Source organism: Montipora capricornis, chromosome 3 (genome assembly GCF_036669925.1).
Source record: "Montipora capricornis isolate CH-2021 chromosome 3, ASM3666992v2, whole genome shotgun sequence".
NCBI classification, from domain to species: Eukaryota; Metazoa; Cnidaria; class Anthozoa; order Scleractinia; family Acroporidae; genus Montipora; species Montipora capricornis.
The window spans coordinates 31,283,527-31,303,526 of record NC_090885.1 but is presented as its reverse complement, the minus strand read 5'-3'; the positions used below and the strand labels follow the sequence as shown (position 1 = coordinate 31,303,526).

The following is a 20,000-nucleotide window of genomic DNA, read 5'->3' as shown; positions in this document are numbered from 1 at the left end:
GATTTTAGAAGTAACTGGTGTGCAGATTTTTGTTTTTTATTTTGTCCTACTTTATCTTCTGAGTGCTAATAAATATTGTAAAAAGCCCATATGATAAAATGCTTATTGACTGACTTTATGTCGGGTCGGACAGGAAAATATTTGCGCTCGGTCCGTACGCCATGACCTCGAGCCAAATATTTTCCCGTCCGGCCCTCCCACTCAGTCAATAAGTACATAATAGACCATTTGGTTGGACTGGATCTAATATCAAAAGGAGGCAAATGCTGAGAAATCTTTTCACACACAAATTAATTTGCATGCATTAGCCTCCATTTCATGCTAGATCCAGTCCAGCCGTGAGAATTCGAAAATGGTCTATTAGGTGTCAGGCAAAAAACCGCCATTATCAGGGTCTCCATTGTCTTTAAGAAGACAAGAGACCCTGGGAACGAGATTTGGGGCGGCTTCTATTCTCTTGCGATTTGGAACTTTCACTGAAAAAAACTACAATGAAGACTGAAATATGTACAAGAAGATGTAAATGTATATACACACCTAATCAACTGACTTTACTATAATAAATTATACTTTGATCGTTTCCACTAAGTTAAAGTATCTCCATGGAGGTCTTACTGGCTGTACTTTGTGCAAATTAGTGACTGGATTTCTCCAGCAGGAGCTCATTAATGGTGCCTTTATCTTCCATACTTGGCCTGGGAGGCAAACCTTTCCCAAGTAAATTTCTTTATAGGACGCCCGCTGTTGTAAAAGCCAATCAAAACAAAGCTATCGCAGCGTGAAGGGAAATATGATACTTTTCGCGGGAAAAAGCTGTTCCTAAAAATAAACTTACTCGGGAAAGATTTGACTCAAGGAATAATTAGTGGAGATGGAGGTTCCCTTTAATGAACACTTAGTTTCCTCAATCTGTCTAAAGTCTTATCGTAAGCAAAATGATGTTTAAAAAAGCATTGTAACTAGGTAACATCACAAAAAAAATAGGTATGCAATGGGTATGTTACAGGTTGAATTAAAATTTAGCTTAATTTAATTTCAACCTAGGTTGATTTGTTTGAACCTAGGTCAATTTTTTTCAAACAAGGTTATTAGGAACTGTCTAAAAAAAGGTTTCCCTTTTTTGGGGATTAATTTTAAAATTTGGGCCTGGATTTTTTAGTGGGGATAAGAAAGAAAACACCCTTCTCCACCTTTTCCTTGCCTTCCGTCCTTCCTCCACTAACTATCTCCTTCTTACCTTCCCCCTTACGGCCCTTACTTACTACCATCATTCCATACCGCTCCAAGGATTCGAACCCTCGCACCACTGGACATCCGAGATTTCTTCTCCTTCGTATGAACCGCTAAGCCATCGAATCGGCAACTGAAGTCGTCTAAATGTTTTTTCTACCAATGAGTTTAAGCTATTTCCAAGCCTTCACGACAAACACCATTTCGCACATGCGTAAATGACATAAAATAAGACCTAGAAAAATTTGAGCTCATCCACAAAGCTGAAAGGCCACCGATGGAACTTCGTGAACAAGTTAAAGGGTGGCAAAATTTATCGGAAGAAGAATGAAAACGAATTCTCCTGTGCAACGGAAACAAAAATTGTTTGAAAGAGCTGGGATCTTGATTCTGAAGGACAAATAGTCAAATATTGTGCTAATTGAAGTTTATTTACGTCGCTATGCAAAATACACCAGGAATAAGGCATCATTGCTAGTCATGATACAACAAACCGATTTTCGCCGCAAACACAGCGTTCCCACTGTGAAAAAAAGATGGTGGCATGGGAAAATAGAACTACAAAAGATAACCTTTGCAGTTTAATCAAAGGAAAGAACTCGTCTTCGAACCACTGGTGTCGTCATCTTGGAGAAACCGCTTGTAAAAAAAATACAACCATTCACAGAACAATTGCCAAAATGCTGCATGAAGTGGTTTTCGGAATCTCTGGGAGAAAAGAAATAAAAAAGCCACAAATGAGTGGACAAATCACAGCTACATCAAATACAGAGCAGGGGAATGGTTAATAATTTGAAAAAGTGGATGAACCTGACATTGAAGGAGAGCAGTGTCTGACACTTGCAGACTAACTCTAAATCACAGTTATTGAAAGCTAACAGCTCAAAAAAGGGTAAAGAGACTTAAATACTGCTTATCAGCACTATTTGAAATGGGTGCTTAGCCTTAAATATTTCTTATCAGCGCTGTTTGTAGGCAGCCAGCAGTCTACCGTTTGCAGTTATCACACATCAGAAAGGGAAGAAGAAAAAAAAGAAGTTCAAACTTCAGGATTATATAGCGCTGAAAATTAATAAAACGGAAATGAAAACGCCCCTTCATCCAAATGTGCTAGTTGTCAAAATTGTATAACTTGGAGGGGGCTTTGTCAAAATAATCACAAAATTTGGATTTATCACTACAAACGGACTCAGCAAAATTTAAAAAGAGAATTAAAATTCAAAAGAAATAACACTTACAAGAGCCTACAAAATGGCTTCTGATCAATAGATTACAAAACCCTTTTTCCTGACTTTTTAAAGTTTTGTTTTTACTTGCTTTTGATCATTGCGAATTCCATATAAGCAAATTAAACGATAGAGCAAATAACTAAGCAAATTAAAAATCAACAATAAATCACGTACGTTTCGGTTCTTTTATTCCTTAGAAGATAATTTAATATTGTTTCCCCCTGCCCTCTAAAGGAGATTCATCAATGAACAATGGCCTTCTAAAAAGCCCTAAGAAAGAAAAGCAGAATTGGTTATCAGGCACAGTATGCCTAACCCCAACCTTAATGTTAACCATTTAAAATCAGTGCTTAGACTTAATAACAACCAAAGGTGTTATTACAGACTGACTCATGAAAAACGTACGTTAACCATATTCCCTTCCTTCCAGCACCGATTTACTTACCAATATACACGTACTTGCTAACTATTTATGAAATTTTTGTTCATTTTTCGTACTTTCAATTTCAACCCAGGTTAAAATTAAATTTACCTAGATTGAAATCATTTCAACCTGAATTTCAAATTTACCTGTAACAGGTACATGCGGCATACCATGGGTACATGGTAATGCACGCGGCAAAATCCAAAGCTACCGTCATTTTAGTCGGATTTTCTATGTCATTTTCCATAAGCTTTCATCATGCTGTTGACTTGTATACTGTATTCGCTTGAAATATTAAAAAAAGCTTCTAACGCCCAAGGCTTAATTTCCATATGGCAAAGGCCGAATCAAAACACTTAAGAATTTTTAGCAGCTTTTAACCAAAGATAAAACGAAAGAAAGAAAAAAGTACACCATTTGAATGGATCACGAAACCTCTGCGAACTGAAAGGAGGCCAAAAAATATCCTGCTTCCCTAGCTTGCCTGATGCATTTAAGTACACTTCTTTGCGTCGTAAAATATGTGATTTATTATCTTTACGTCAAGACCACTGTTACCACACAGTTCGATCTATACTCATTGGTCCAAGTGCGTTTTGCACAGCGCGTTCGGATGAATCGTGAATAATCACCAGTTACGAGCTGTGCAAACGGAACCCAGGCCCGCAATGCGCGCGGCAGTCAAAATTGCACGTGCTATCCTGTCAATCCTTTTGCCGCCATTTCATCGGAAACGGTGCATTTCTGTGACGACGTTGTTGCCGACCGATCTACCCTGTCGAAAGGACGCCAACAAAGTCTTTTTTCACCGTAACTTAACACAAATAAACAAAATTATCAAAACAGCTTTGACGTCTTCTTACACTTGATTTGAAAATGCTAGGACTGAATTCGCCTTAAAATAATTGGAAAAGCACAAATAAACGCCAAAGCACAACAGCTGACGTTCGAATTGCCGCTCGCTGGCAACCCAGTTTTGGCGCCAAAGTTTGTTGACAAAAAACTTGCCACAGAATCTTTTAAAGTGGTTTTCTGGCCCTCTGATTACGAAAAATTGACTTGACGTCCGATAGCACAGTTTTCCCGCTCGCTGAACTCTGATTGGTCAATTAAAATTTCAGTAGTTCTCGCCGTATGCACGGAGGGACCTTCGACGACGACGACCTCTGGCGACGTCATCCGGAGAAGGCCATAACGTAAGGAAGTATTTATGAAAGTCTAGTAGATAACTTCTATTATATATATTTCGGCTGGCCAATACCAGCCTTCATCAGGTTTATTTGGAGATGTAGAGAGTTTACAGGATATATATACACATGTTTCAAAGTAATTAAAGAGGTTTTCCTGAAATGATAAAGTAACGTGATTGGCCAGCGGAAATATTGTTCAAAGAAATACATTTTCGCAGTAGTCTACTTGACTTTCATAAGTACTGTTTAATCAATTTTGATTGGTCACGATGTTCCCTGATCCAACACTAATACTGTGCAAGACTTATCGTCTACGGTTTTTGTAAAGGTTTTAAAACCTCAACTTCACTAACTGAAGGAAGATAATGGCTATACACTAGCATTTTGAACAAGTCCGTTCGTAAATTTGCAACGTCGGTAAAACTCCTGAGCACAAGGCATTAGATTTTGACAAGAGATTACCTTAAAGTTTCCTAATGAAGTTAGTGGGTAGTTCGTGGTGGGTCAGTTGTTTTTAGAATTTGAATAAACTGGAACAGTTGCCAAAAAACTGAAAGTTTAAAACGTTAACTTGGAATTCATTTGCCGTCGCTGCCGTAGATCGTATGTCCCTACTGACTGCTAAGGGCCCGGTAGGGTACCTACTTACCAGAGTGGAGTAGCATCCGAAAACTATGCCAAATCGAGAGATATTAGTTATAGTACTCACCATTAAATATTCCGTGGTCCTTCTAGCAGTATTGACTCAGCTAAATGATGCAAAGAGACGTTTCAATGAATGAAGAGATAAAACGATCAGAGTTTCAACTCTCGCAAGTATTCCGAAGAAATGTTAAAATCAAGAATAATGTTTTTGTTTTCAACTTATTAGATATGCATCAAGCGAAGGCAGAGAAAGTTCTGGCTGTTTCATTCGGTTGCCTTGTGTTTTTATGAATCAATGAATTAACGAAAAATGAGAGATTTTATGAACAACTCGAGCGAATTTGACACACCCATCAAAAAGCTACAAATTATGCCACGTATAGTCTAGACTTAATACAATGGCCGATCGAAAATTCTTTGATATTGATAACCCATGCTCTACAAAGGATATTAGGATTGAAATAATTCCTGTATTAGCCCATTCATGAGCAAATTAATGGTCTTCAGAGAATTTTAGCGTAAGTCGAGAATGCAAATTGCCTTTGCTTGCATGTTGCACTTGGGAAGAACATAATAGCTATATAACGTTATGCACTGAAACCAGTTTGAATGTGTGCGACTGATCGCACCGGCAAAATTAGCGAAAGCAACGTTGTCGCACCGTGTGTACACTTCCGGCAACAAGTTGCTGCGACAAATTATTAATGAACCAATGAGAGAGCGTCATATGGTTCGCCATATTGAGTTAGAAAGCTTGTTCACATTCCCCCTCATAGGAGATCACTGCGTGTCGGCACCGAACAGGCGTCAAGGAAAATGTTGCAAGGAATATTAATTGCGAATGTTGCTGCTAATATTGTTGCTAAACTTGTCAAGGAAAACTTGTTCATCGTCTACACGAGCAATGATAATTGTCAAGAAATTGTGAAGGAAGACTCGCTCCTGTAAACGGGGCTTTTAAACTTAAAAAAAATATCATTTATGTACTGGAAATGACACAGAAGAAAGTGATCATAAGGCGTAAATTTATTATATTGACAATCATTGTAAGCAAGGACGGTAGGAGGCGCAGTTTTCAGTTTTTCTTAGATCCTATAACATGAACAATGAACCAAGTTATGTATACCTTAATCTTTAGCCGAAGGGTGGAAGAGGAAAAGATGGCACTGGTGTCGTACTTTGTGGACCGTTTGGGGACTTATTCATCATCTAATTTGTGTTTCATGGAAACTGTCCAAATTTCTATCCGTCGGAAGTCATTCTAATGGTTGTCATTCCCAATATATGATTTATTGCCAGTTGCAAAGAGGAATTTATATTCACAAACCTGTGTGAAGTCTAAACGGCACGCTCTCATTTTTTTGTTCCTCTTTGTCGTCGACAAGTTGTCACAAATTTCCTGCTGTATTTTTCAATCTTCAAATTTAAATTGCTTTGAAACTAATTGAGTTTACCTTTGACTGTCTCTGTTTATTTAAAGGTTTATTATTATTTCGTGAAATATTTACTGAAAATTATTTTTCAAAATCTAAACCATAAATATGTTAAGTACGGATAAAGTTTTTGGAAGGTGACTAAATCATTCAGTACACCAAATTTGAAGGGCACTTGGCAGAAAGTCTTTTTTTTTTGAACGCCCACGTGTAGCAATTGAAAATCTAGGATAAGCAATGTTCAAGAAGAGTCATGTGAGTCAATAGGAATTACGTAATCCGTGATAATGATAACAATTTATGGTCCAAGAAGTGAAATTATGGTTTTCACCTTATGTGCTGTGCTCTTTGGCGTCCCGTCCCACAAAGTTTATTAACAAGCCAGGGTTTCAAGCAAGTATACTACGGTTTGTGGTCCTCATCCAAGGCGAATAGAAGTATGGAACTCTATAAAGTATGCAGATGTCATTCAAACCTGGCACTTTCTCCTTCGATAACAGTATAAAGGCGGCCATGAATTGATGACCTCCGATCCACAGCTTAATCCAGCGCTCTTCTCATCGTAACGCTGAACTTGGATATTCGCAAAGAACGATGTTTACGATGTTAATTTGCCAGTTGTGACAAAACCGATTATTGCATCAAACGTCGATTTTTGCATCGTGTACGTGACGCGGCAAACAAAACTGGCCTCAGTTTTTTAAGCGCTATCCGCCGGATAAATCACTATTCACTGGATAACTCACTTGGTTTTGATAGTGTTTATCCGCTGGATAGTGATTGATAGTGATAGTTGAAACATCGTCTTTTACATTCATAGGTGGCGGTGGCGGTATGGTATAAACTGACAGGATGAAAGAGAAGCTTTGTACTCACAATTTCGGTGCTTTCGAGAGCAGAGATCCAATATGGCGGCTGATAAACTTCCACGTGTTCAATGTGTAGAACGGTGAAATACTGCAACAGCGAACTGGCTTCAAATGAAATCGCTCACCTCGCAGTCTTCTACTGTTAAAGAATGTACCTCTTGAATTTGTTCACTTCTGACACCATGTTTATCGCTATGAAAGGTGGCAATACTCAAGGAAACGAGTAACACAAACAACATTCAACGAAGCCATGCTTTTAATCTCCCCTCCCCTGAATTCTGGGAAAGCCTTAAAAAAAAATCTTCAAGTAACACACTGGATAACTCAATTGGTTTTGCTTGTGTTTATCCGCTGGATAGTGATTTATTCGGTGGATAGCGCTATCCATCGTTTGAACAACTGGAGCTAACTGGCCCCAGCTGTTACTTGTGATAAAAGTATGAGAATTCTCTTATTTTATCTTCTCTCCTTCTTTTGAGAAGTAGCTCCATCTTCTGTTGCTCAGGCGTAAGAAATGAGCTGAATTAAACAAGGTTCTCAAATTTAACCCTGGGCTCAGTTGCTCAAAGCCCGGTTTAGTTAACCCTGGGTTAGTGTGAACTTTTGATTCTAGTTTATTTTCCAATCAATATAGATTTCCTGAAAGATTTTTGCCCCCTCCGCTGTGACTTAAGGCCTGGCCAAACGCTCCCAATATTTCAACGCAAAATTTTGCAGCATTGTTGACATGTGTTGGTTGAATGGACTGGCCAAACGCGTGCAACATATCGCAACAGGGTAGCCAAACGTACTCAACATGTTGTTCCCAACAATGTTCCAAGATGTTGCATTGAAATGTTGCGGGCGGTTGGCCAGGCCTTTACACTTTCCTTTACGTTGAGCATAATATAAAATTTTGAACGCACTTTCAGAGGGCGAAATTAAAACCTCGATATATTTTTAATCGCGGGTTGGCGTTAAGGTGCTTTCGAACAAATGGGCTCTGGCGTTAAACGTGAGGCTGAATTTCTTGCTGCAACACCTACGCCTGTGCAGAGAATCTGGCAATAAAATCAGCTAAACTCCATACCACATGCGGATAGCACTACAGCTCGCATGCAAGGCAGCCGTGAAGGAGCGTTTACTTTTTGGCTCCGACCACAAATGAACGTTTGTTATACTTTCTGTTTTATTGTTCCTGAAGTACTGTCAATATTAAACATGCCTTTGTAAGTATCAAATTATTGTTATGAGACAAGTACGCCACGGAGATAATAAAAGCGGAAAAAAAAACCCGATGCGACTGTGTCCTCTCGGGTCCCTTTCCAGCCTTTGTATCTTGTTTTAAATTTTCAACACATTTGCATGTCCAAAAGAAGGAACGTACACACAGACTGTCCTTTTTTTCGAGATGAATCTTCTTCGACATCAATGGAAACTTCCTCAGTCATTATCTCTTCCCTTAATTTTCTCTTAATTTTATGCTGTCAAAATATATTTGAATGCGGATTAACCTAAATGGTATACACCCATACCTACTGGCAAAGCACCTACATTAGTTTGGCCTCACAAAGTCAATTTGTGTGAACTAATTATTTTTCTTGCAGGTGCATCCACACATTTGCAGTATAATAATTGGTGTTTAGATTGTGGTATCGTTAAAAGTGTTTTTGCCATCAAATTTTTGTAGAAAGAGCTCAAGCACGTCTCGAAGAGGATCTACGTATTTCAGGTAAGATTTGGATTCTACGGGCTCGAAAACTGTTATATTAAGGTCAAGTTTCTTCGCAGTTATATGAGCGCTTTTTGAGTAGTTCAGGGTGCAGAAAAGAAAGCTTGCGAAAATACAAGCACTCACAAGGAATGCAATGCCGCGATGCCGGTGTCTTGCTTATCTACCTGATCAGTCTTCGAATTCATCCAACTGATACGAAAGTACAGTAAAGGACTATGACAGCTCTCGCAATTTAACCGGCGAGGGATTCATGTTTCCATCAGGATTATAATTCAAGTACCATACCAGAGTTATAGGCGCGCGACCATATTTATTCATCTTGCGATGATGTCGATCGAAATATTTTCAGTTATTATCTATAGAACCTTTAGTAAACGTTAAGTATTTTCAGTTTCCTCTGAGATAAATAGAGAGCGTTAACAACGACTACTGCACCGACAAGATGCTTTTTTCTCCTAGCAAAATAGACTGCAATTAGTAAAACAACCAGGCTCAGCATGCGTTTGCCATTTGGCGCCGTTTTATGAAAAAAATTAAAATTGGCAAGATTGTTTCGTTCTTTATTCAAACTTTTTCGCTGCTTTGCCCAGTTTTATTCTTGGGTACCTTGTTTCACCTTTCTTTAGCAATAAGCAAAACCTTACAAAACGTATCTACGTAGAAAGTAGTATCTCTCTCGGCAGTCCGTTGTTGCTTCTGTTTGCTTAGTTTTTTATTATAAAAACCGATTTCGAAAAACATTTAAGTAAGAAAATTAACTAGAGCTAGGAAAGTAACATGACGTTTCGACGACTTCATGTCATCATTGTTGAATGAACAAGTAAAAAAATAACGGCAAGGCATATTTATAGTACTGGGATGTGACAAAATTAAATTTGAAACGTTACATGAAAACATTCATGTTAAACAAAAAAGAAAGAAAAAGAAAAAGAAAAGAATATATGTATATAACTATATATATATTCATGTAAGAAGTTTCGCGCGAATGGAATCCGCTTGCGTATTCAGTTTCGGTCTTTTGTTTTTGATCAAAAGCATTTCAAATATCAAGCAATCGAGTTTGCCACGGCATTTCTTGAGGACTTTAAAGTTTTTAATTAAATTGCTCGACCCTGAAATGTTTTCCAATCACGGAATATTTATGTTCTTCTACGCGTTGATGGAGATGGCGGCAAGTGTAACCAATATAATTTGCATCGCGCAAATCACATGTAAATTTATATACTACATTTTGCTCGTTTATCAGGGGAGGCTTTTCTTCCGTGACTCTCAGATGATCAATGATCTTTTTGCTTGTGAACACTGGTTGCAGTTGCTGATTAATTTTCGTTCCGAGGTCGGCAAGTTGTCTGCGAACAACGACAGCCGATTTCTGATCTTTAAATGGCAACGTAATCCGAACAGGGCTGTCAGATGGTGTTTGAACTGGGTCTGTAGGATGCTGGATGCGATTGATAGCTGAGTCGATGAGCTTCTCGGGATATTTCAATTTCAAAAATATGTCCTTTAAGTTCTTACATTCCTGCGAAAAGAAATCTTGCGTAGACGACAAGCGTTTTGCACGGTCTAACATTGTTCTAAGCAGTGACCGTTTGTACCGGCTGTCAACATGGCTTTGGTAGTGCAAAAGGAGCCCTTTATTTGTTTTCTTTCTGTAAACACGGGTTTCAAGGCTGCCGTCGATTTTGGTGATTTCCATGCCAATGAATGGCAATCGATCATTGCTTGCTATTTCCATCTTAAATTGAATGGAGGGGTGGGCTTCATTAAGACATGTCAGCAAATTGGTGGCGTCTGAGAGATCGCGTACCAGAGCTAGAGTAGGGACTTTACGATTTACGACGCGGTCGTCAACGAGAACGCCTCGAAACAGCAATGTCATTGGTTAAAAGAGGAAAAGTAATCTTGCTGCACGCGTGGCACGCATTTTAGCACAAATTCGTGCGGTTCTCTGCACAACAACGACCTGAAATCACCAAATTTCTGGTTTTGACGATAACGCGAACATTTAAATGTGAATCTTTCATTGTCTATTTTTACTCCCAAACTGCTCGTGCCAATTTATTTCTAGGACACTTCACCCACATTGTACGACGCGAACGAGATGACCTAACGGCGAGAAACTTACGATAGTGCAAAGTTATATTTTGAGGTGACGTTTTCATCAACGTCGCCGTCGTAGATCGTAAAGTCCCTAGTGTCTAGCTGTGATACGCGATCTCTATCAACGCATAGAAGAACATAAATATTCCGTAATTGGAAAACATTTCAGGGTCGAGCGTGCCTTAACACCTGCCAATTTAATTAAAAACTTTAAAGTCCTCAAGAAATGCCGTGGCAAACTCGATTGCTTGATATTTGAAATGCTTTTGATCAAAAACAAAAGACCGAAACTGAATACGCAAGCGGATTTCATTCGCGCGAAACTTTTTACATGAATACTTTTGTTCTTGGGCCATCGTAGTTTGATCAAAAATAAGACACAAACAGCAGTGATAAACATATTAAACTTGTTCATTTTGATTATGACTTGACGTTTCGTATGTGCTCTACATACATTTTCAAAAGTAACCGTTGAAACTGGAACCTAGATTAAGCAAATACTTAACAGTAAAATATATAATAATAATAATAATAATAATAATAATAATAATAATAATAATAAAAATAAAAACAGAAAAGATTGATAAAGCATCAGCTTTTCACTTCCGACGTTGACGTTGAAAGCTGGCTCAAGTTCTTGAATAAAGAAGGTCTCTTACAATGATAGTCTGTTTTGCCCTTCGCTAAAATATCAAAGTGATCCCACTTGATGTTATGTCCAGTGGCCTTGAAGTGGTCAGCAATGGCTGAAGTATTGTCATTTTTAGCTAGGGCCTTAAAATGTTCGGTTTTTCTATCGTGAAGCCGCCGTTTAGTTTTACCGATGTAAAAACCATGTTTTTCAGAGCACTCGATGTATAAAATCTTTCTTTCCTTACAAGGACCGTATTAGTCGCTCACTACAATCTAGCGTTATTTACAGAGCAAATTGTTGGGATTGTAATGGTTTTTGTCACATCCCAGTACTATAAATATGCCTTGCCGTTATTTTTTACTTGTTCATTCGACAAGGATGGCATGAAGTCGTCGACACGTCATGTTACTTTTTATGTGAGTTCAATGGTCAACAATAATACATTCAATAATACCAACATTTTTCTCGATCGGCGCTGATAAAAAAGTCTTACCTCGTCATCGTATTATAACAGATCGCGTAACGACCAATCAGAAATGGTTTCTGCCCGATCCTTGAATGAACGAGATAAAGTAAAATTTAGATAAATAAGTGGATAATTTGTGTCTGATTGTAGGAAATTTTCCTTTCGAAAGATAAACAACTCAGCGTCGCTTGACAAAACGTTTTTCGAGCCACCTCATATTAGTATAATTATAAATACACAGGTGATTAGACAAAATCGCGCGCTCTCATTGGCTCGCTATCTCGGATTATCAGCCGATAATCACCTCGACGGACAAAATGGCTGCCAGTAGTCGTTTTGCCACTGTAAGTGAAGATGATTTTCGCGTTGAAATGTTTTTTTTTCTCTTTTTTGAAATATAATCATCTGTGTATTTATACTAAAACAATTATTCGCCTCAGGCTCAGTGATTATCGGTGAATATTCACCACGGTAATGTTAAAAAATTAAACATGTTAAATTAAAGATGACCACTTTAGTTAGCCGCATTCACCGCGCACCGGTGGCTCAGTTGGTTGAGCACCGGGCTGTCACGCGGGAGGTCGTGAGTTCAACTCCGGCCGGACCATCACTCAGGGTCTTTAATTAAATAACTGGTTCCGTCTCTCAACCCTTCAATGTTCATAATCCTGTGGGACGTAAAATAACCCGCACACTTGTCGCAAAGATTAGGGCACGTAGTTCCCGGTGCTGTGCTCTGTCTTCTGTGGTGTATCATGGTTGGAATGGTGGTTAAAGGGGACCTATGTCCTATATTGTTGATTCCACCATGTATGTGTTGATACTTACTCAGTAAGTAAGTTAAAAAATAAATTCTGCGTCCCAGAATGTAAGACGCCAAGAGAGTTTTTCAGTTTGAATAATTAATTGCCTTGAACGACCTTTATAGTGCTTGTATTCCTGTTAGGTGAACACCAGTTCAAGAAATACTCGTTGACAGCCTCTGAGAGGACATCTTTATATTAATGCATTTGAAATTCACTTATTTGAATACCGCCGATCGATAAGCCAGAGTGTGGAGATTACAGCTGATCGAGCCTAAAAGCTCTGCCACTGCCGGTTGGCGAGCCGACTACAAACTAACTCCTTGAGCCGAACCCTTCCCGAGGAAGGTTATTTTTAGGAACAGGTTTTTCCCGCAAAAAGTGTCATATCTCTCTTAACTGTTTTGAGGGCGAGCTGAATTTCCCAAGGAAGACGTTTTATAAATGAATCTACTCGGGAAAAGGTTGACTCGAGCTCCTTGGCCAAGTATATGAGAGATATAAGTTCCTCTTGATGAGCTCCCCCGGTCGACATAATTCAGAACAAATTTAACGCTAGTTTTGGTTGAGAGGGAAAAACGGGAGTTCCCGGAAAAACTTCTCGAAACAGCATTGAAAAACCAAAAAAAATTTAACTCACACAGTTGGAATTAATCCTGGGACACGCTGACGGACAGCAATTGCTGGCACCAGTGCGCCAACTATGCTCTGAAAACTGAAGCTCGCACAGCTTTCCTGACACTTTTGAAATAGATTCCTGTTAAATTCCCAATCATTAAGCATTTGGCAAAACCTCCTTGAAAAGCATATTTTACAATTCAATTGGTAATGTAAGGAATAACATACTTCTCCAACAGATGCATTCATTCGCAAAATCATATATTTTTGCAATACCGTGAAGGGCATGTACTGACTCGTCTCTACCTCCAGATCTCCAGCAGCAATACCTTTGTGTTTTTTGGCCCATTAACTTTGTCAGAAACAATTATTTTGTCATTGTTGAACAGATGGATGCATTTGCTCTATAAAATAAGTTTTTTTCTTGCAATATCGACCACAACATACAAATGTCTGGCAGGGATACTTGTGAGGTTTATCGCCTCCAATAGGAACAATTGACGTTAGTGCTGTAGCAAATCGCAGCTTATTTCAGGTAAGCCCTAAATTCCGAAAACTGATTAAAACTTCATCTTTTTTGTTGAAAAAGTGCTAAAGGTTTTAAGACGTATATGCCATATCTAAATTTATGAAAGAGAAATTAACACTTTATTTTCAAGTAAAATAGCTTTAGGTCATATGTTTATATGAAATATCTCAATTTCAGAATTTTAGATGGATCAAGACTAGGCAGTGAGTTTCTTAAGCAAAACTGAAGAGATCTTCTCTGCTGGGATGCGTATCAACTGCTAATAAAACGGGCATTTGAAAGCACCTTTAATTAAGTCGATTTAAATATGTTCTGCCATGAAAAATAGCTTCGAACCGAAAAGAGCAAGCATCGAGTTAGACTGTACAACACAAAAGAAGATTACAATCGTGATTAAAAGAGATGTTGCCTGGAAATCAATAAAAAATGGTAAAGTTGGGTCCACTGCGATAAATGGATAGCGAACGAGATAAAATTAAATTTTATCTGTTATGAGAAATTTTCATTTTATTCCAGAAGATACCTGATTACTCAAAACTAAAAAAACGTTTGCGAGCTCCCTTGCTAAAAAAAAAAATTAACATATATATTAAATTGCATGTCAGATGCGCTTGCATGTAATACTTTTAACAAGCAACCAAATATGTGGTTTAATGCAGTGTGAAACAGATTAAATTTAGTGACAAATTTGATAAAACTCATTCATGGGTGAAGAAATCGGTTTCTATCGAATTTCCAATCCCACGTTGCCCAAAAAATTGTTGATAGTTGACAAATGAGCTGGGTAGAAAATGACCTTTCCCTGAAAAGCAAGGTTTTTATCTTGTTTTATGGCATATTTGTTTTAGTTTTAGAAGCAAACATCTGACATTTGTGCCTTGCCTGCTCTTTCAGTTTACAGAGGTGTCTTTTTATTACTTTTTATTTGATTGTCATGATAAAGGCGAGTGTTTTTTTAAACCAGGTGCTTTGCATGGAATACGTGTTTATCCGGAAAACGTTTCGTAAATGTAAACTTTCAGGTCTAGAAATTAAATAAAGATGGAAGGCTTGTCATAATACGGAGTTCTTTTTAGTCAAATTTCTCCGACTTAAAGCAACATTCTTAATTGATTCTTTTTGTTCTGATAGGCTTCTTTCACGATTTTTTTCAAAATGGGCACCTGTAACCGTCGTAAGCTACCAAAGGACTCTAGTCTTTACATCTCTAAACTGGGCTTGAAACGTTTAATTAACAATTATTCGCCGAAGGCGAAGTGATTATCGATGAATATTCACCGATAACCACTGAGCTTGAGGCGAATAATTGTTTTAGTATAAATACACAGGTGATTATTTCAAAAAAGGGAAAGAAAGAAACATTTCAACGCGAAAATCATCTTCACTTACAGTGGCAAAACGACTACTGGCAGCCATTTTGTCCGTCGAGGTGATTATCGGCTGATAATCCGAGATAGCGAGCTAATGAGAGCGCGCGATTTTGTATAATCACCTGTGTATTTATACTAGTACATCTTATTCGATACCAGAATTATTAACTAACATTAATTTTTGAACGTGAAAGGTGCAAAACTCTTGATTAAAAGGCAAACTGACCTATACCATAGTGAAATTCGTGGACCACACGCGTTGGAAGTCGAGTCGGGAGTATCCTTTTGTCGTGGGTTGATGGAATACGTGTTTATCCGGAAAAACGTTTCGTAAGCGTAAACTTTCAGGTCTAGAAATTAAATAAAGAATGAAGGCTCGTCATAATGATACGGAGCTTTTTTTAGTCAAATTTCTCAGGCTTAAAGCAGTCGGAATTCAAACACTCGAACAAATATCGAGCTCTCATTTTCTTTGGCAATAAAATTGGATTCAATGTTGTTTAAAAGTTTCATTGGGTAACAAAATAAACCAGCAACCCTCGATTCTAGCAACATCAATAAATATTCACACTGCCATTTTTGCGCCATATTACTAACTTAAAGGCAACAGAAACAAACTCTCTGGGCCATTCGAACGGATCCGAGCGGAGATAATTGCTTATCTTTCTACTGCTTTGGCAGCTTTTATCAATAGTGAAGAGGGCTTCCACGATTCTCGACTTTTAATCCCTAGACAAAATGTTTCGTAGGCTATAAACATGATACCTTTCAATAAAACTACATATTTTATTTTGATATGCCGGTTATACGCAAAAACAACTGGACTCGGCTGGTCGCCGCTGCAAACTTTACGCCGACCAATTGTCGCGTTTCTTTGTACAAGGGACATACCTAGTATCGCTATGAAGACAAGGGCTTAATTCGTAAGAACACTCAGAGCGTCATTGAAATCGCTGATTATAAGCCCACAATCTATTGATTCTTTGTAAACCTTTGCCGAGTACCTACCCGTGAGAACAAAGAGATATGAAAGGCATGATTCAAACCGCAGAAAAAGCACGTTGAGATTTTTAATCCCATCACGGTTATGAACCACGAAAGGAAAATTCGGACGCAGCTCTACCAAGTGAGCCAAGCCAATTGGAAGTCGATCATTCAATAGCAATAGGGCTTTATTTGTGAGTTCGTACTGAACCCGAAAAGGATTCGTACCACCTACCGGTGGGCTCAGTTGGTCGAACATCAGGCTACTGGGCAGGAGGTCGCAGGATCAAAAATCTCCGGCTGGATCAACCCACGGGGTCTTTCAACAACGGAGGAGACGTCTGCATATGGTTGGACTTTCTAGTCTTCTCGGATAAAGACGATAAACCATAGGCCCCTTCTCACAACCCTTCAATGTTCATAACACTGTGGTTCGAATATAAATAAAATAACACCAGAAACCCATAAGGGTTGAAACGTGTAACGGTCCCTTGTGTGCTGGGAAACAAGCTTCTGAATATTCAATTTGCAAAGTACCATATTTGGAACAACAAGAGCGAGGGGTTTCCAAATATGGTACTTAGCACTGAAACATTCAACCAATCAGTTCGCACTGAATATTCGGAAGCCGTGAACGCGCGTTACACGTTTCAACCCTTATGGGTTTCTGATAACACACACACGGAGTTCCCGGTGTCGTGGTCTGTTCTCTGTGGTATAGCTAGAACCCGGAGCCGTGAGTTCGAATAATGTAAAAGGTTGATTGGGCTTTACCTCTCTAATTAAATCTCTTTAAGTATCGTATCTTATGTGGACCATATTTATGAAAGACACTGATATACATGAAGAGTGGAAAAGAAGCGATACATACCCTTAAGACCAGCTGTCTTGTAAAGTACAAGTACAAAGTATCTCAAAAATTATGCCACACGCTCTGTGAAAACAGTAATGTCATTAGAGAGCTTTAGACGAGTACAAGCTTTGACCACGCGAGGTCTGGTACTAGTATCCAGTCCAATTTTAACTTTAGATTGTAATAATGTACCCTGCAAGTAGAATCTTCTTCGATCTTCCAAGAAAAATCGGGGGAGAGGGGGGGGGGGGGGAATCAAATAACTGTTTCATTACACATTACTCAGAGAAACCCTAAAGAGCCCCTTGGCGCCCCTATTCAGTACTACAGTGTGCGTGATCCAACAAATTCTCTAGAAATCAGTTGGTTGCTTTGGAGATTCTTAGCCACTCAGATTTGATATGAAAAGTACCGTATTTATTCGATTAAGCGTCCAACTTCGAATAAGCGCTCACCCTGAAGGTAGAAAAAGTTAATAAGCGCCCAGCTTCGAATAATCGCCCACCCCCAAGGACAATATCGCCTGGCATCCATCCAGCAAGCCCTAACAGCTTCTCGCGCGACTGACCCATTTGCTGACGTTACGCTGTCGATGCCGAGGAGGCAGCGCCAGAAAGTTAACTTATTGAGCTGAGTGACCGGCAATGACATTGAAGTTGATTCAGAATTATGATAGCTAAAGAGACTTCTGCGAAGACCGAACAATAAGTTGTTAGTTCTGAGCATAGTTAAACCGAACAATGAACAGTCACAATTTATATGCTTTAATATTTTGTCATGTTTTGTTACAAAATAAACTTTTTACTTACTGAAAATGGTGAAAATTTAATAAGCGCCCAGCCTCGAATAAGCGCCCACTTCGAATGAGCGCCCACCCTGAAAGTCCAAAAATTAAATAAGCGCCTTGTGCCCGGTTGTTCAAAAGCCGATTAACACTAATCCCGGATTAAAAATTAACCAAGAACTTTATTTCTCTACTCCCAAATGCTGTTCAACGCTGATATTCGGCAAAACTTTACATTAGAAGAAGTCAATCCTGAACAACAGGAAAAAACAAAAGAAACTTTCACCAAAAAGTTGAAAACGTGAAACAAAGGTTTACGCTAATCCTGGATTAAGTTAATCCGCTTTCGAACAACCGGGCCCTGGGCGCTTAATCGAATAAATACGGTACATTAGAAAAATTAAATTTTTGGCAGCAGAGTTCCAGTTACTTTGTTCTGACGCCTTGCAGCTGAGCAACTGGTGAAAATTGACTAAAGGTCAAACAATGGCTTATTTGCTCTGAACGATTCTAGCTCGGAGAACGATTTGTCGCCGTGATGCGAAAGCACTCGGAACTGTATAATATTATACACTCCTGTCGTTTTCCAGTGACTATAGCTAGTAAAAATGGATCTTGCACCGAAGCAAATTAAAATATAAATTTTGAATACAGGAGAGATGGAGCACTCAGAGAAAAAGCTCCGTTGTAGAATAGAGAAGTAAACAAACTCAAAGCAGCTACGAAAACTAACAGCACCAGCTGAAAGTAAAAAAAACCCCTCTTATTTGCAGTCATGGAAAGGAACAACAGTAACCCAACTCTGACGTACGATTCCAAACCTACGTCCAACAAGGATCTCGAGATAGGCCTTCACGTGTTGTTCGGTTTGATTGCAGCAGCCTCCTTTTTGAGCAACCTATTTTTCTGTGTCGTGCTTGTCACCAAACCGTCTTTGCTGAAGAAACCACACAATATTGTGCTGTTTAGCTTAGCAGTGGCAGATATGCTGACTGGTGAGTTTTCAATAAGGAATTTTCCTCGTCATATTTGAAATGTAATTAAATACGCTTTACAGCACATTATTGCTGTCCCCTAAGTCTTCAAGACTGTTACTATGATCCTGCAGTTAACACATCAATCAGGAGAGGGCTACTGGTCAAGTTCAATTAAGATGCCCCTTTTAATTCCAGTTACCGTACACTTAAGGTGGGAGTAAACGTAAATTTGAATGGCATTTTTAGCGGTTTAAAGAAGGAATAAAAGAAAAAAAATATTTTTGGAACACCAACAGACAGTTGCCCCCAACCCAAGAGCACACCAGGTTGGTAGGGGACTGTTTGGGTGTCCATATATCATTTTTTAACTTCAAATTCTAATTTTTAAACTACATCAAATCTGAACTATTTCTTTAAATTTCTCCAAATTTTACTACTCTTTTGAGAAAAGCTATCTCCTCCCAAATATACCGAAAAATCGCCAAAAAAATTACAAAACACTCCAAAACATTTATTTGTGTTATGAGCATAAGGTTTTTGTATTGCTTGAAACGCGAACGAGATATTTCCATGAAACCGATTTTAAGCGGCGTGAAAACAGCTTTCAGGTGTACCCCCGCCTTAAGGCATTTTGTGTGGTCCTTGCCAGAGTTACATTTCATAGAAGTGGGTTTATCAACTGGATTGAAATAGTAAATTGACCACCATTAAGATTCAAAAGCTGACGTTTTGCGCGTTAGCCCTTCGTTAGAGCGAATTGGCATTTTCACTCTGACGAAGATGACAGCTCTCGGGTTTCTTTACGGCGGTCAATTTACCATATCAACTTCGTTCATAAACACACAATGTTCTTTGTTTCATGCACTTCCCCACTGACGCAGCACCACGAGGTTTCTTTAGAAACTAAAGCCCTTTACCCATTTGATTTCAGCTTATTTCTTGCCTGTTGACTTCTGTTATTCAGCAAGTATCTAAAAGAGAGAAATAAGCTAGGATAAAATCATTTTAGCGGAGCTCCGCGCGCGCAGAGCACCCTTGGACCCTTGGTAAGAAAATATGGTGCCGTACGCGTACTACGGTGCGTAAGTCCACCCCTCCATGTCTCTGTGGTGCAACCCACGTATTTTGGCGGGAAAATTTTTGAT

The 20,000-nt window shown here is 38.8% G+C and overlaps 1 protein-coding gene and 1 long non-coding RNA gene across 9 annotated transcripts in view; one reads left to right on the top strand and one right to left on the bottom strand.

Moving 5' to 3' along the window:
* Positions 1–1,206: 1,206 nt before the first annotated feature.
* LOC138042889 (uncharacterized) lies at positions 1,207–17,181 on the bottom strand. Of its 7 annotated transcripts, none has more exons than XR_011131113.1 (6): positions 16,477–16,729; positions 15,484–15,607; positions 11,965–12,024; positions 4,783–4,822; positions 2,634–2,729; positions 1,207–1,938 (listed from the first exon to the last, which is right to left on the bottom strand). It is a non-coding gene; the product is annotated as an uncharacterized lncRNA (long non-coding RNA). The 7 variants fall into 7 exon arrangements; XR_011131117.1 differs by lacking the exons at positions 15,484–15,607; positions 16,477–16,729 and adding exons at positions 13,381–13,497; positions 13,587–13,890; XR_011131115.1 differs by lacking the exon at positions 4,783–4,822.
* The window catches only part of LOC138042886 (5-hydroxytryptamine receptor 4-like), a 19,942-nt gene continuing 8,500 nt past the window's right edge, over positions 8,559–20,000 (top strand). Inside the window, exons 1-2 of one of the 2 annotated variants that reach the window (XM_068888937.1) lie at positions 8,559–8,731; positions 18,652–18,873. In XM_068888937.1, coding sequence (XP_068745038.1) covers positions 18,654–18,873 — 220 coding nt within the window. In that variant the 5' untranslated portion in view covers positions 8,559–8,731; positions 18,652–18,653. Of the gene's footprint in view, positions 8,732–18,611; positions 18,874–20,000 lie in introns of those variants that run through there. The other variant, XM_068888938.1, reaches the window with a different exon arrangement.